The sequence below is a fragment of the Periplaneta americana genome, chromosome 12 (assembly GCF_040183065.1).
Source record: "Periplaneta americana isolate PAMFEO1 chromosome 12, P.americana_PAMFEO1_priV1, whole genome shotgun sequence".
Classification (NCBI taxonomy): Eukaryota; Metazoa; Arthropoda; class Insecta; order Blattodea; family Blattidae; genus Periplaneta; species Periplaneta americana.
The window spans coordinates 34,576,653-34,592,362 of record NC_091128.1 but is presented as its reverse complement, the minus strand read 5'-3'; the positions used below and the strand labels follow the sequence as shown (position 1 = coordinate 34,592,362).

The window sequence follows — 15,710 nt, the reverse complement described above, 5'->3', positions numbered from 1 at the left end:
AAGCTAGATAATTTATCATAGAAAAACAAAGAATATTTTATATTTACTGAATTACAAATTAAACCTAGAATAACAAAATTGTATATTGATGAAATTACTGGATATTGAAATATTTTGTGATAGATTAAGGCAACTATTTATAAGAAATCAATTACTGACCAAGTGCCTAGTAAGTTTGCGTTTGAATTCAATTTTATTTCGACAGTCCCTGATGCTAGCAGGTAGCGAATTCCAGAGTCTTAGCAGGGCTATTGTGAAAGAGGATAAGTATGAGGAAGTGCGATGGGATGATATTGTTAGTATTGTTTCATGACGAGAGCGTGTGTTCAGATTATGGTGGGAAGAATGGTAAGTGAAGTGGGACGACAGGTACGAAGGAATAGAAGAGTTCAAGATTTCGAAGAGAAAGAGGAGTGAATGTAAATTTCTTTTCTTATCTAGTTTAATCCAACCTATTGCTTCCAGGGATGGGGCAATGTGATCATATTTACGAACATTGCTTACAAAACGTACACACAAATTATGAGCATGTTGAAGTTTCGTTTTGTTGTTGTTGGAGAGGTCAGTGAGTAAAATGTCAGCATAGTCAAAATAGGGAAATACAAGTGTCTGCACAAGGGACTTTTTTAAGCAAGAGGGGAGATGAACATTTATCCATTTTAGCACATGGATAATAGGATATACTTTTCTGCAGGTTTCTGTGATTTGCAAGTCCCAGTTATGATTGTTATCCATGTGAATGCCAAGATTTTTTACTGAAGAACTGAAAGGGATATGCACTGTACTTACTTTAACAGGGGAAATTTCAAGGTGTTTTACAGCGTTGGTTTGCCGTTTGTGTCCTAATATAATTGCTTGTGTCTTTCGGATTGATTTTAAGATGTTTCTTTGTCCATGTCACAATCGAGTCTATGTCTTCGTTCAATTTATCTATAGCATCATTTACTCGGTCTAAGCAGGAAGAGATGTAGCATTGAAGGTCGTCAGCATACAAGTGATAGTTACAATGCCTTACAAGAGATGTAATATCATTGACATATATTGTGAACAACAATGGTCCGAGTACCAACCCCTGTGGTATACCTGATGTTATGTCAAGCCAGGAGGAGCTTCAATTCCCGGATACAACACAATGTTGTCTTTCCTGTAAGTAGGATTCGAACCAACTCACAGCAGTCTCTGACAAATACAGATTTCTCAATTTATGGGTGAGCAGGTCAAAATTTACAGAGTTGAAAGCTTTGCTAAGGTCAAGAAATGTTAATATTGTTACTTTATTAGAGTCGATTGCTTCATGAATGTCTTTGGTCACTTTAAGTAGAGCAGTGCTTATGTTGTGTCCAGCTCTGAAACCTGACTGATACTTGTCGAACAGTTTGTGCTCGTTCATGTATGGTGTGATCAATATTATACAAACAATATAATAGAATAGTGTAACATATATTGTCATATACCTTTGTTTTTAATATGCACTTCTTTTATTAATTGTGTTATTGTATGATTCCGCATTTGTAACATGGTATGCTATATTCTCTAGACTTTCTGTTCAGAACATTTATATTTATATTATACATATAATCTTCTGAAGATGACCTACAAATGGTCGAAAACGTTAATGCATTATATTACTTCATGAATAATGAATTGTTAGGTTAACCTTCAGTATACTTGATAAGTTTGATGACTGAAACAACATTGAATTATATCATAAGCATTTATATAACTTATCTGAAAATAATTAAAAAAATGATCTTCAAGTAATAATAAATAATTTGTTTTAGTGTTTTTAGCTTGTGAGGTGAACAGTGCTCTAATGAATTTGAGGACATTAAACTGGTATCAGTATCTTGCGATGCTCCAAATTCAGCTTGCAGAGGATTGAATTTCCTGTACATGTTCAATGCAAAGATTACATCATTGGAGTGAAAATTATTAAAGAGAAAGTTAATACGCGTAGTTTATAGTTGTTAATGTCTCCTGCTATCCTTTTAGCTCTTCATTCGCTGTAACTCCAATACCAAAACCACTCAGCACGCAAATACAAAAACCAACACTTGAAATTCGTGCATGTTTATTAATCGTATCATTGCATGTCCCTGAGAAAGGAGAATAATAAATGTTTCTCTTGTATGAAGTGCACAATGAAAGCACATACACTTCGTTATTGAAATCACGAATGTTGAGAGTTCGTAGCGTATTTCATTATATTGTTTTAATTACACTACATTAATTTCTTTGTCCATGTGCGTTTCAGTTTGCATGCATCAATCTTTTCTCTTGTTATTATTTTCAGGAGGAGACATATGATGTGATTACAGTAAAAGAGGAAGATACAGCGGAAGTAAATATAGAAGTATGTGACATCTTGACTGAGAGGTGAGTGTAGCATATCTTCATTTTGCATTAATTTTGTTTCGCTGGTTCAGGTAAATGATGATTAGCTTCTATGACAATCTGTAAGAAGGAAATATCTCTTACTCTATTGTGGTGTTCTGATACACAGAGACTGTTGCAGCATTAGTGATGGAACAGAAACATGCAGATCTATTGAGAAGTGCAAAACATATACAAAGAATATACCTTCTCAGCAAGTTTCAACTTATGATTAATATTGAATATTTTTTAGATTACTTTGCTACTTTTAAGCAGGGGCAGCTCTCCCATTAAATGTTATCAATTTCATGGAGAAAATATAGAAATTAGAAATAATTTTTTTTCCTCCCCCTCCACCCCCCCAAAAAAATATACACTAGTTTTATTTGAAGTTATATTTTGTGCGCAAGCTTAGCAATATCAATGGCCTCACATCCCAGTGTGGACTTCTTGTCTCATTCTTTTATCATCACCCCTGACTTTCAGCTGAGGGAGGTGACGGGGGTTATGGGTAATAGCATTGCTTTCAGTCACAATAATGTTGTGGTTTCACACTGTAGCGTTGATTTAGAAATAGTTATCTCTGTGATTGCTAGATGGTTCTTGGAGTATTTTTTTAAATAAGGCCACAAAGACTACATATTCAGTTTGGCAGGTGGTGAGTAGTTAAGATGACCTGGTAACTTCTTATGCTTGTTTAGTGCTTGTTAGTGGTAGCAGTGTTAAACATGTGGTTTTGTTGTGAGTTGTTTTAGTTTTGAGCAAGTGTATATCATATTTTATTTTTATATTATTTATATTTTTTATTATATACTTATTCAATTTTTTATATTATTTTAGGAAAATGAATCAGGTGAAATATTTGAAAAGCAAAGCTTTAACTAACGAAGACCGGGTGTTAGCTAAGAAATTAGGACCACCAAGACCAGAACTTTGCATTAATCAAGTGTTCAAAGATAGAACCAGAACATACAACAGAAATTTTAATAAAACTGTATACGAAAAGTGGAATTGGATGTGTGGGTGTCCTTTGGATAATGCAGTGTTTTGCTTTCCATGTATTTTATTTGGTGGGGAAAACATGTGGACTAAAACAGGTGTCAAAGATTTAAAACATTTGCTTGACAAAAGTAAGAAGCATGGTATGACAAGACGTCATTTAGATAATGAAATGAGTTTTGCTGTGTTGGGAAAAACCGATATCAGAAAGCAACTTAATGATGGTTATAGAGCATCTGTTCGCAAACATAACGAGCTTGTGGACAAAAATAGGTACATTTTGTCACGCATCATTGATGCAGTTAAGTTTTGTGGGGAATTCGAATTAGCTCTGCGTGGCCATGATGAAACTGAGGGCTCAGACAATCCAGGCATTCTTAGAGGTCTCATTAATTATACTGCAGCCCTTGATAATGCGTTAAAAGATCATTTAGAAAATTCCAGTGTCTTCAAAGGTACCTCATCAACAATTCAAAATGAACTTCTGGATGCTATTCTGTCGATTTGTCAAGAACATATTTTATCTGAAATTAGTGAGGTGGACTTTCTATCTATTCAGGCAGATCAAACAACAGACAATTCGTGTAAAACTCTATTGTCACTTGTTTTTAGATATCAGATCGAGGGCAAGATAACTGAAAAATTTTGGGGATATTTTGAAGTGTCGGATAGAAGTGCAGCAGAGATAGCAACAATAATTCTAAACCAGTTGCGTGAAATTGGAGTTGAAAAATCTCCCGAGAAACTCATCTGCCAAACATACGATGGAGCTTCTGTTATGAGTGGACAGAATGGTGGTGTGCAGCATTTGATCAAAGAGAAATATTGTAATGCTAATTATGTTCATTGCTATGCACATCAGGGAAATCATATCCTTCAAAGTGCCACATCTTCCTGCACCAAAAGCAGAATTTTTTTTCAAGATTTGCAAGGGATAGGTACATTCTTTTCGAGATCACCAAAAAGAATGGATTATCTAATTGAGTTTGTACAAGAGAAGCTTGGTTCTGTCCCACCAACAAGGTGGCATTTTCAACACCGGACTGTTAATACAGTCTTCGATAACAAAGAAAATTTGATCAAGTTTTTCCAACATATTAGGGACACTGAAAGAAGCGACACTAAGGCCTCAACGGAGGCTACAGGGTTTGTACGAACATTGACAGATCCCCAGTTCGTTTATTGGCTTAATTTTTTCCATAAGATTATGCCTCATGTTGCCGTATTTTTTGATTCCATTCGGAAAAAAGACATTGATTCTGTTAAAGTCAGTGCATATGTCAAGTCTCTTGCTAATGCAATAGAGCATGTGCGTAAACTGTATGAAAATGAAGAAGAATCTTTAAGTGAGCCCTTGAGAAAAAGGCAATGCGTTGAATATGGAAGCAGCAGAAATAATAGATTGGCTGTTTCTGAAGTTTGCGATATGATTACAAATCATATTAATGACAGATTTAAGTTTTCGGATCATTTATGCACCTCTAGGCTATTTTTTGTTGACAAATTTTCCCAGTACTGCAACACATTCCCAGAGAGTGATTTTTATACCACCCTGAAATTGTATCCTAAACTGAATGGTGCAAAACTGCGAATGGAATTGGAAGTGTTGTACAGTCGTGAAGATCTGCGTAGTGCCTCCGGTGCAGCGCCCCTTCTGCAGTTTTTCTACGACAATAATATGTGGAAAACATTCTCCGAGTGTATGTTGGTGTTAAAGATCATAGTGACTATTCCAATGATTACAATGGAAACCGAAAGAACCTTTTCTACTTTAAATAGAATAAAAACATTCATCAGAAATTCTAAGTGGAACGAAAGACTGAACGCACTAGCAATGCTGTCCATTGAGAAGAAAATGATACACTCTATTCCAGACTTCAATAAGCGAGTGATAGAGAAATTTGCTTCAGCCAAAAGTAGGAGGATAGAACTGATCTACAAGAAATAAAATAACAAGGTAAGCTTTGGATAAACATGACTTATTTTTAAGGTATATTTTAGATGTGCCTATCTCTTTTTAATCCAAAGAGTCACTGATGCTTCTGAGGTATAAACTTCAGAATTCGGATTCCTTACTTCCCCTCCACCTTCACCACTCCTACCTTGTATACCAGTCACTTCCAACCAGTCTTCTGCTGTCAGCTCTCTGCTTCCACCTCATTGAGTCTCTCGTTCCCTCACATTATTTCATTCCTCGCAGTGTATCGAGGCAGCCCTGATGTTGAGACACATGATGAAAGCAGGGTGTGGATAGTAGCCCCGATGCTAGGATGCACATTCGATGTCCAAGTGTAGTGTGAAATATTAGAATTGATAAACCAAGACCCCTTCCTAAGTGTTTGCTGTACAAGTGCTTTGTGCACCTGTTTCTTACAACATCTCTATGCGACACTATCATCTATATCATTGCAGACACCAACTTACAGGTATCACAGCAAAAATGTTTGTGAATGACTCCAGATTGGTTATTCAACACACAATAGCACTCCAACACCCTTGCTGTAGGCACTCAAAGATGCTACTAATGTGGGAACCTGCTAAGACCTTTCCACAATTGTCTCAGTACCCTTCCACATGACTTCCACTGAGTCATAGACTTTCTGTTCCTCATAATGGAAAATAATAATTATCGTTTTATTAAAACACATTCTGACTTTTAGCTACTCAACCGCCAATGTATCTGAAATAACATTACATTCATGTGGCAGTTATTTATTAATGCTTAAAGAATTTCATCTCATGGTTATACTTTTATTTTGCCTTCGCAACATATACAAGGTATCTCCAACCTTTAGGTTTAAAATTGTACAGATGATAGAGGACTCTAAACTGAGCATAAGAAAGGAGTGGTCAGAAATGAATATTTCGGATGCCACGAGATCTTAAAAGTGTATGTGAGGGATGTTTCTGTAAGCTGCTTTAATTTTCATAACAAACAACTACCTTGCGCTTCCATGGTGATATTTGTTATTGCTCTGAGCTCAAAGTTATCGCTGAGGTGTATGTTCTTGCTATGAGAAGTATGTTGTTTTGGAAATAAAACATTAAATATCTTCTTGTTTGCAAGAGAATGTGGTTGTAACACTGCCCACTTCATATCAATGATCACTTGGCAACATATTCTTACCTGCCTGCCTCATTGTACAATAGACACCAGGGATATTTAAGAGAGTGGAGCAAAATGTCATGCATTTTTCTTGATGTATCAAGGCTGGTGATCATCACTTTGAACAGTTGCTATGAGATGTAAGTTGTTCTTCAAACTTATTACTTGTTCAAGACCTTATATCTCCTGAAATACCCATTTCCGACCACTGGTTCCTTATGTCAAAATGCTCACAGTTTAGAGTCCTCTGTCCACACCTGTGGACATATGGCCGCGAAACCAAGTGGCCCGGGTTCGATTCCCGGTCGGGGCAAGTTATCTGGTTGAGGTTTTTCCGGGGTTTTCCCTCAACCCAATATGAGCAAATGCTGGGTAACTTCCGGTGCTGGACCCCGGACTCATTTCACTGGCATTATCACTTTCATCTCATTCAGACGCTAAATAACCTAAGATGTTGATAAAGCGTCGTAAAATAGCCTACTAAAATAAAAAAATAGAGTCCTCTGCCCTAAGTGTTGGAGACATCCTGTATATAATTTCGAAATTCTTCCCGCTATAAACACATGTTTTCCTGTGATACTGCTGCACATTACTCTGAGATTTCAGAACAACGAATATGGAATGAAATGAAGAAATACAAGAAATCGACACAGATGAAGTACACGAAACCGATGATAGAACAGAGAGGTGGTGAAAAAGAGAGAGAAGGAGGAAAGGAAGAGGAGTGAAGGCGTAAGAAGTTAAAGGAGAATTTTTTGTAGCGAGTAATTTTTTTCCCCTCCCTTGCTTTCCTTTATATCCAACAGCCCCACAGTGTCTCGGGGTGGGAATATCCAGAGGAATCCATATTCTGAAGTTGTCTCCTTTTGAGGAAGCTAAATCTTTCCTTACTGTCCTGGGATGGGCCAGAAATTAACATCTGAAATAGTGTAGTATGAGTTTATTTATATTGTAGAGCATTTGTTGTTTCTAGAAGACCACTTGGTAAGATTGTACTGAGATTAAATTTGTTCTATCAGATAATTAAAATACAGGGTGATAAGTATCTGAAGAGCATATGGGAAAAAGAGGCCTCGTCAACATTTTCTAAACTTTACAGGAGAGCTTTTTAATCCATGTAATGAGCACATTCTTTCTCTCTTCGGAAAGATTTCAAATGTGTTTTATATCTTGTAAGATGCTTCTTTTTCCTAGTTTGCCTTGATCAAATTAAAGTCCTCATGATAATGTCCAGATGGTGCTAGTATCGCAATATCTGGAAAAGACGCAGTGCCCCCATTTCTGCAAAAATTATTTTTATATGGAAGTGCTATTACAACATCATCATCATCATCATCTGCTTCAAGCCATAACTGGCTCGTTCCGGTCTCATGAATTACAACTGCTGTATCCATCTCCTTCTCAGTCTGCCAACATTCCTTACACCTTTCGGTTTATAATTCAAAATTAATTTTGGAATGCGGTCATCTTCCATCCATTCTACATGCTCCATCCAGTCATTCCTATATTGAGATATTTTTTCTGTTAATTTGAATATTTTGAGTTCTTTTCGAATGTCATCATTTCTTTTCCTATCCCATAAAGTATATCCAGCCACACCTCTCAAAAATTTCATTTCTGCAGCTTCTATTCTGCGTTCTTCTTTCTTATTTAGAACCCAAAATTCTGCACCATACATCAACATAGGAACTGCTACCACTTTGTAAAATTTAAGATTGGTGTCTTTCCACGTAGTCTTTAAACATCTTCTTATTGTACCGCATATGTAATTGAATAAGTTGATTTATTTTATCTGTAAAGTCTTCGTTTTTCAAATATGATATGTTGCAACTGAGGTAATTAAAGGAGTTGACCTGTTCAATAGGTTTTTCTTCTAATATAATTTTAGCTCTTATTGTTTCCGATCCTCTAAATACAAACACTTTTGTTTTATTAGGAGAAATGTTTAAAGAGTAATTGTTACTTATTATATTTAATTTGAATAAGACTCTTTGCAGATTATCTTCTGAGCTACAAATTAAAACTTGATCGTCAGCGAACAATAATGTGTCTAAGAATGTATTATTAGTTTTAAAATGTTCATCTAATTCCATCATCCACGTTCTCACGACTTCGTCATTAAATATGTTAAACAATAGCAGGGAGAGGGGCACCCTTGTCTTACTCCTTTGTTTATTTTTGCAATGATATTCTTCTTGTTATTTGATCCTGTTTCTATTACAATTTTATTTTCTACACACATGCTTTTTACCACTGTTATAAGATGTTGTGGTATACCTTTCTGGGCCATTATACTCCATAATTTATTTCTATTAATTTTGTGAAAGGCCTTTTCAAAATCTATAAAGGCTATATAAGTTGGTATATTGTATTCTCTGTGTTTTTGTATTATCTGGGTGATTGTAAATATGCAGTCAGAGCAAGCTCTCCCTTAACGAAATCCATTTTGAAACTCTAAGATTACATTTTCTATTATTTTGTTTAATCTATTCTTTATTATCGATGCATAGATTTTATAACAAGTATTTAAAATACTTATTCCTCTGTAGTTGTTACAGTTGTGTCAGTCTCCTTTTTTAAAGACAGGGCATATTTTTGCTGAAACACAGACTTTAGGTTCTTTTTATAATGTCCACAATTTTAATGTCCATTTTATTATGTCCATTACATAAAAGTCCATTACACTATGTCCATAAATATATGTCCTCTGAAGTATATGTCCACTTTATTTTAGTCCAATTGCACAAATTTTATGTCTACATTTTTACGTCCACGACATGGTTGTCCATCTACAAATTTACTTCAATTCCTTACTCAATCTCTTCTGCCTGTTCATCTTCATACAGCTTCAGATGATAACTAATAGCTTTGAGGTAAGTTCTGATGTGTCCTTCTTCGTTGTAGTGGTTGTAATTCCGAATAATCTCTTCAACTCGACTTAAATTTTGTAGGTACGATCTTTTAATAGCGTGTCGCACATTCAAATGCCCGCTAAGCAATTGGATTATTATAATTTCATTATTCCTTTGGTTTTTCTTGATAAAGTCCATGAATTTCCAGACCTATGCGTGCTGTGTGACGATGTGTTTCTGAAAGCGATTGTGCCAGCCCTCGACTATGTTAGTTGTTCCATGTTGTCCTGCCAGAACCTGATTATAGGTGTTCCATATTTCAGGTGCGAATCTAGGTGGCATTGCTCTTCTTCTTCCTAGAGCAGGTGTTCCTCGGATGTAAGTTCTTTCCATGTGCAATGCTAAATCCATTATAGCAGGCTCAATATTATCTATAGGGCTATCAAAAACAGCCTGAACATCTTCCAGTGGTACAAAATGAATTGACTTAAATAAAAGTGGACATAAGTAAAAGCGGACATAAGTAAAAGCGGACTTAAATAAACGTGGACATAACAGTCATGGACCCAAAAAATGGACGCACATAAAATGTGGACATAAATGAAAGTGGACTAAAATCTTAGAGGACATAAGTCATATGGACATGGTTTCAATGGACTTAACGTCTTGGAAGCATTTTTGCTACTCTCCATTCCTCTGTATATGTCCAAATTTCCAACATGTATTTAATAGATCTAATAATCGATGGTGCAGTAATTCAGAGGCATCTTTAATTAGTTCATTGTTTATGTTATCAATTCCAGGAGAATTCTCATTCTTACAGATATTTTTGATACTATATATTAACTCCTCATAAGTAATTGGGTCAATATATTCATCTGTCTCTATTAGAATGTTTTCTTCCTCCTCTTGATTTCTTTCCGTCCATAAATCTTGGAAATACTCTATCCATTTTTCTTCAGAAATTAGATTTAATTTTATGGCATCTTTGTCTTGTTGATTAAGATGTTTTAATATATTGTATGCCCATTCTTGATTACCATGCTTAATCAGCACTTGCAGTGACACCTGTTAATCATGACTCATTTTGTAAGGAAGAAGGATGTTGCTTTCCTTACAGTTCAATTCATATAGTACAATACATCCACATATTGTTCCGTACAAAACAATGACTCCAAGAAAGCATATCCTATACATATTGCTTCATTACTTTATGTCCTTATCAGTTAGGGCTATGCCCATTGATTATTCGTTTGTTAAATGATGGATTGTGAATTGTATTTGACTATAAAGGCTTTCTTTTAACAAACAATTACAGTATTCTATCATTGTCTTATAACGTTGGAAATGTGATGGCATTTTATAGAGTTTGGAAGTAAATTGTAGTGGAAAATAAAAAAATTGGCTGCAAAGGCGATAATGTCCAAAAGAAGTAGACATTAGGCACATAAGTCTACCTTTTCACAAGTCACCAGGTTTGTTTCCAGTTTACCTGAACTGATTTCTGTAAACGAAATGGCTTCAAATGTTTTATGTTTGATCAAGCTGCAGTTCTAGGATTGAAAGAGGCTTATTTAAACAGTGAACAATTGGAGATCAGACACGATATTTTAGAACTTACAGTTTTGCCTTTTGTGCTATTAGAAGATGTGATGCAGACCTTTGATGATTTACATGAAGTAGTCTATTTTGCATCATACATTGAAGCAACCCACATAAGTGGAAGGCCACCAAGTGGTCCAATGTTTCCACCAAGCAAGTGGGACATATATGACCTTGTCTTAAATCAGTGGCAATGAACATGTAATGCAGTCAAGAGGCTCCATTCTAAACTAATCAAGGCATTTGCTACCCATTACCCAAATATCTGGTGGTTTTTAGATGGAATAATACACGTTCAACATATTATATATTATTATGATGTACCGAAGTACATATGGTATTTCCGTGCAGAAATTCTGTGTCAACATATGATGAAGGATGAGTAGAACAGAGAAAAATTCTCTCCAGCACTGGGATTTGAACCCAGGTTTTCAGCTCTATGTGCTGACGATCTATCCACTAAGCCACACCGGATTCTCATCCCGATGTCGGATTGAATCCTCTCAGTTTATGTGCCAACTCTTGGGTTCCTTCTAGTGGCTTACTCTCATGCACTGCGTCATAGATGTATGACAGTGGCACAATGTCCATACATGTGCAGAGGTGCACTCAATATGAGTGACTAAGTGGCCGGGATCCGACGTAGTAAGCGCCGTCTTAAATCACTAAGTGATTATTTTTCGCATATCATATATTATTATGATGTACCGAAGTACATATGATATTTCCGTGCAGAAATTCTGCGTCATCATATGATGAAGGATGAGTGGAATAGAGAAAAATTCTCTCCGGCACCAGGATTTGAACTCGGGTTTTCAGCTCTACGTGCTGACGCTCTATCCACTAAGTCACTCATACCGAGTGCACCTCTGCATGTGTATGGACATTGTGCCACTGTCATACATCTATGACACAGTGCATTAGGGTAGGACACTTGAGGGAACCCAAGAGTTGGAACATAAACTGAGAGGATTCAGTCCGACATCAGGATGGGAATCCGGTGTGGCTTAGTGGCTAGAGCGTAGGCACATAGAGCTGAAAACCCAGGTTCAAATCCCGGTGCCAGAGAGAGTTTTTCTCTGTTCCACTCATCTTTCATCATATGATGACGCAGAATTTCTGCACGGAAATATCATATGTACTTCTGTACATCATAATAATATATGATATGCGAAAAATAATCACTTAGTGATTTAAGACGGTGCTTACTCCATCGGATCCCGGCCACTTAGTCACTCAAAACTAGTGCACCTCTGCACATATGTGGACATTGTGCCACTGTCATACATTTATGACGTAGTGCATGAGGGTAGACCACTAGAGCAAACCCAAGAGTTGGAACATAAACTGAGAGGATTCAATCCAACATCGGGATGGGAATCTGGTGTGGCCTAGTGGATAGAATGTCAGTACGTAGAGCTGAAAACCTGGGTTCAAATCCCAGTGCTGGACAGAATTTTTTTCTCTGTTCCACTCTGTTCATATTATTGTACAGTTGAGAGTGGAGATTTACGATGCAAAGCTCCAGTTTCGAAGAGATACATCATGAATTAGGAATTATGAGGAATTATGCTCCTTAGAAAGACAGTGACGAAATGAAAACTTTTTTGTGATAGTTGCATATCTCAAATTAAACAGCAACTCACATGAACATGGTTATGCATGAAAATTCTCTGTTTTTCATCCACGATTATAATCACTTTTGTAGAAATATAAGTTTCCAGATTTAAATTTTTTTTCTTCACTTCTGAATATCTTGCCTTAATAGCATACGTGTATATTATATTTTGCCTAAAAATAAAGGAAGTTAAAAGTATTGTGTGTTACAAAAATGTAAATTGGACGAAAATACAAAGGGGACTAAAATATGAAGTGCACAGAATGACACAAAGGACAAAAAAGGTTGATGAATGTAAAGAGGACTCAAGGAAAAGGACCAAAAAGTAGAATGGACTAAAGGATTTGGATGAAAACTCTGAGAACCATTGCTTCTGCCAGAGATCACAGTAAAACAGATAGATTGTTACGATTTGCATACACTACACTGTGCCCTTTAATATATTTCTGCTAATGTATTCTGCTCAGTAGTACAGTGCAGTCTGGTCATAATGATTTTGCAATCTGGTGTGTTACACTCGGTACCATGAATCATCAGTTTTCCAAAATGTTATCATCTTGTGTTTTGACTGCATTAATTTCATTTAATTGCAAGCAGAATATTATGGTCACAATTAGACCTACATCTGCATTCACAGATTTGGCCTTCGGGTTTTGTTTCTTCAGATGATTTATTTGATTAGTGTTTTTCGTCAGATCCTGTACACGTGAGAGTGTATTCCAATGATTTGTTAATACATTTCTAGTCAATCTTCAGACTCTTTACATCCCACTATTTCATTTTATTCCAAAACAAGTCTAGACTTTTACATCTTATGATTGTAGTTATCCTGTATGATAGATGTTTCGGTCTCTCTTCTTTTAACAACAATAAAAGTGATGACGATGATGATGATGATAGTAGTAGTAGTAATAATAATAATAATAATAATAATAATAATAATAATAATAATAATAATATTAATAATTAATAGTATTTTCCTTACTGTTCCTCTTATCCCTTCTCAAAATTTCACTATGATGCTAAATATATTTTTCTCTATTTCTCTTTGTACCTGCATATTATGGTTTTGTTCTTGTTAACTTCCACTAAGAATTAAGAATGATGCATCCTGCATACACCACCATTATTACTACTACTGTTGCTGCTGCTGCTGCTGCTGCCACTGCTATTGCTGCTGCTATTACAACTACTACTACTGCCTCCAATTTCACCTCTTCTTCTACTACTAACATCACCACAATCACTACTACTAATTCTAATATTACTCTTGCTACCACAACAGCACTAGTACTACTATTAACCAGTGGCGTAGCATGAAATTTTGAGCAGGGGAAGCTAACTCAAGTTGTCTTCCATGTACATATGAGAAAACTTATTACAAAAATATAGCCTTAAAATAAATAGTAGTCAATGTCAAGTCACCAGTCCGAAGATTGGTTGGAACATCGTAAGTAACACCAATAAGGCATGACCTCAAATGGTACGTAGTAAAATATGATTTCATGGTTTACACATATCTCTAACAAACAGACACGGTCATTTGTTTTTTAAATTGCACTTTTGTTCGTAAGTCAGTCTTGATAATAGAATTGTCCTAAAAATTCAAGTAAATTGGTGTCAGGAACTGTTATTTCACTCATTCTTTATTATATCAGCCACAATGCACACTAACACTTCAACTGAACACAACTCACGAAAGGGATAACTCAGAAACTTTCAATGTAAAAGCTAGCTTCTTCCGTGCCTTGCGACCTTAGTTAGAAAGAGATGAATATCTGCGGGGTGGGTTACACAGAAGAATGAGTGAAAGAAACCAGTCTGCTTGGAAGCTGGTGTGTGCAGGCTTCTTGTTTACTGCTGCATCACAAATCATCCTGAGCTGCCGCATCACAATATTTAACGCATAAATATAAACTCTATTAAAATTAATAAGTAATTTTGTCCATAAACTGCAGGTTTATTATGAAATTATTATTAACTGGGGAAGCTGAGCTTTTTAGCTTACATTGACGCTACGCCACTGCTATTAACTCAGCGGATGTTGTCACATACTCGTGCAGTAGACCTATCGTTTGGGTGGTCACATACCTGGCTTTTTGCCAAGGCTAGCACAGCATTGGATTTTACATGTGGTAACTTTTGAAAGGGATGAAATTTCGGGCAGAAGTGAGAACACGTTTTCTTAAGACTTGAGCCTTTTTATGTATTTCAGAAAGAGGTCTTTTGTCTGGCGAAATAACTGCATTCAAGGAAAGATTTGGATCTCTTAAAAGTAAATAATAGACCTGAATGAGATCAGAAATCCACTGGGTTTACAAAGGCATGACAGTAATTATTCCATCATAATTTAGCTATTGGTCTGACAAGTATTTTCTCTACAGATACCGTGTATTCTCCTGTGCTAAGCAAAAATACCGTAACTCCATTTTTTTTTTTTTTTTTTTTTTTTTTTTCAAATTTGAGTTATGTATACCTATGGAAGCAGGGTAACATTTCTGTGTTTAAGTAAAAAAGTTTCACGAAAAAAATGACGTTTTATTTATGCCCTAAATCCCAATATGAAGCAAATCAACAGTATCTCCAAATAAGCGAAAATGCAGTAAGTAGCCTACTTATGCTGTCTGGAATTACGGTTTTATAGCTTTCAGCTTCTTATGTTTACTGAGCAGAAGTTGGAACTGAACAATGAACCACAGAGAAATGTGGAGATAGTCACACAATCAAGACTAGCAGCATCATTCTTCAGATAGCATTATTTTAACTCTATCATTACACCATAAAAGAAGCCTTGAAAATGAAATGATAAATGAAACAAACTCCATATTTCATACTATGAGTATTTCTTACCATATTCTCATTGCTATCCTCCTGCTCATTTGAAAAGGAGAATTAAACGCGACAATATCTTACCTCTGTTTACTAACTGCATAGATGCAAAAGAAGGAAAAAGAATAAAATGAAAATTATTTGAGTGCGCACAGCCATTATGCCATGAAGTGCCGGGCCAGTAGAGATAGCTTATTGAGTGTGTGCACTGCGCATTCTGATTTCCAATCTGAGAAGTTGCTAATTTCCATTGCTTCACTTGTTACTTTCCCACTGTTCCATTGTTTCACACAATCGTCAAAGTTCTTGAAATCATACCTACACTTTGCCC

The 15,710-nt window shown here is 35.9% G+C and overlaps 1 protein-coding gene across 13 annotated transcripts in view; it reads left to right on the top strand.

Moving 5' to 3' along the window:
- The window catches only part of LOC138710224 (zinc finger protein 845-like), a 67,324-nt gene that overhangs the window by 35,750 nt on the left and 15,864 nt on the right, over nucleotides 1–15,710 (top strand). For 6 of the 13 annotated variants that reach the window (XR_011335183.1, XR_011335184.1, XM_069840894.1 and 3 more), the window contains one exon: nucleotides 2,294–2,376. Coding sequence is in view for 10 of the 13 variants with exons in the window: in XM_069840894.1 (XP_069696995.1) it covers nucleotides 2,294–2,376 (83 nt within the window). In the remaining 3 variants the exon portion in view is untranslated. Of the gene's footprint in view, nucleotides 1–23; nucleotides 1,147–2,293; nucleotides 2,377–3,213; nucleotides 5,330–15,710 lie in introns of those variants that run through there. The other 7 variants (XM_069840888.1, XM_069840884.1, XM_069840887.1 and 4 more) reach the window with 3 other exon arrangements.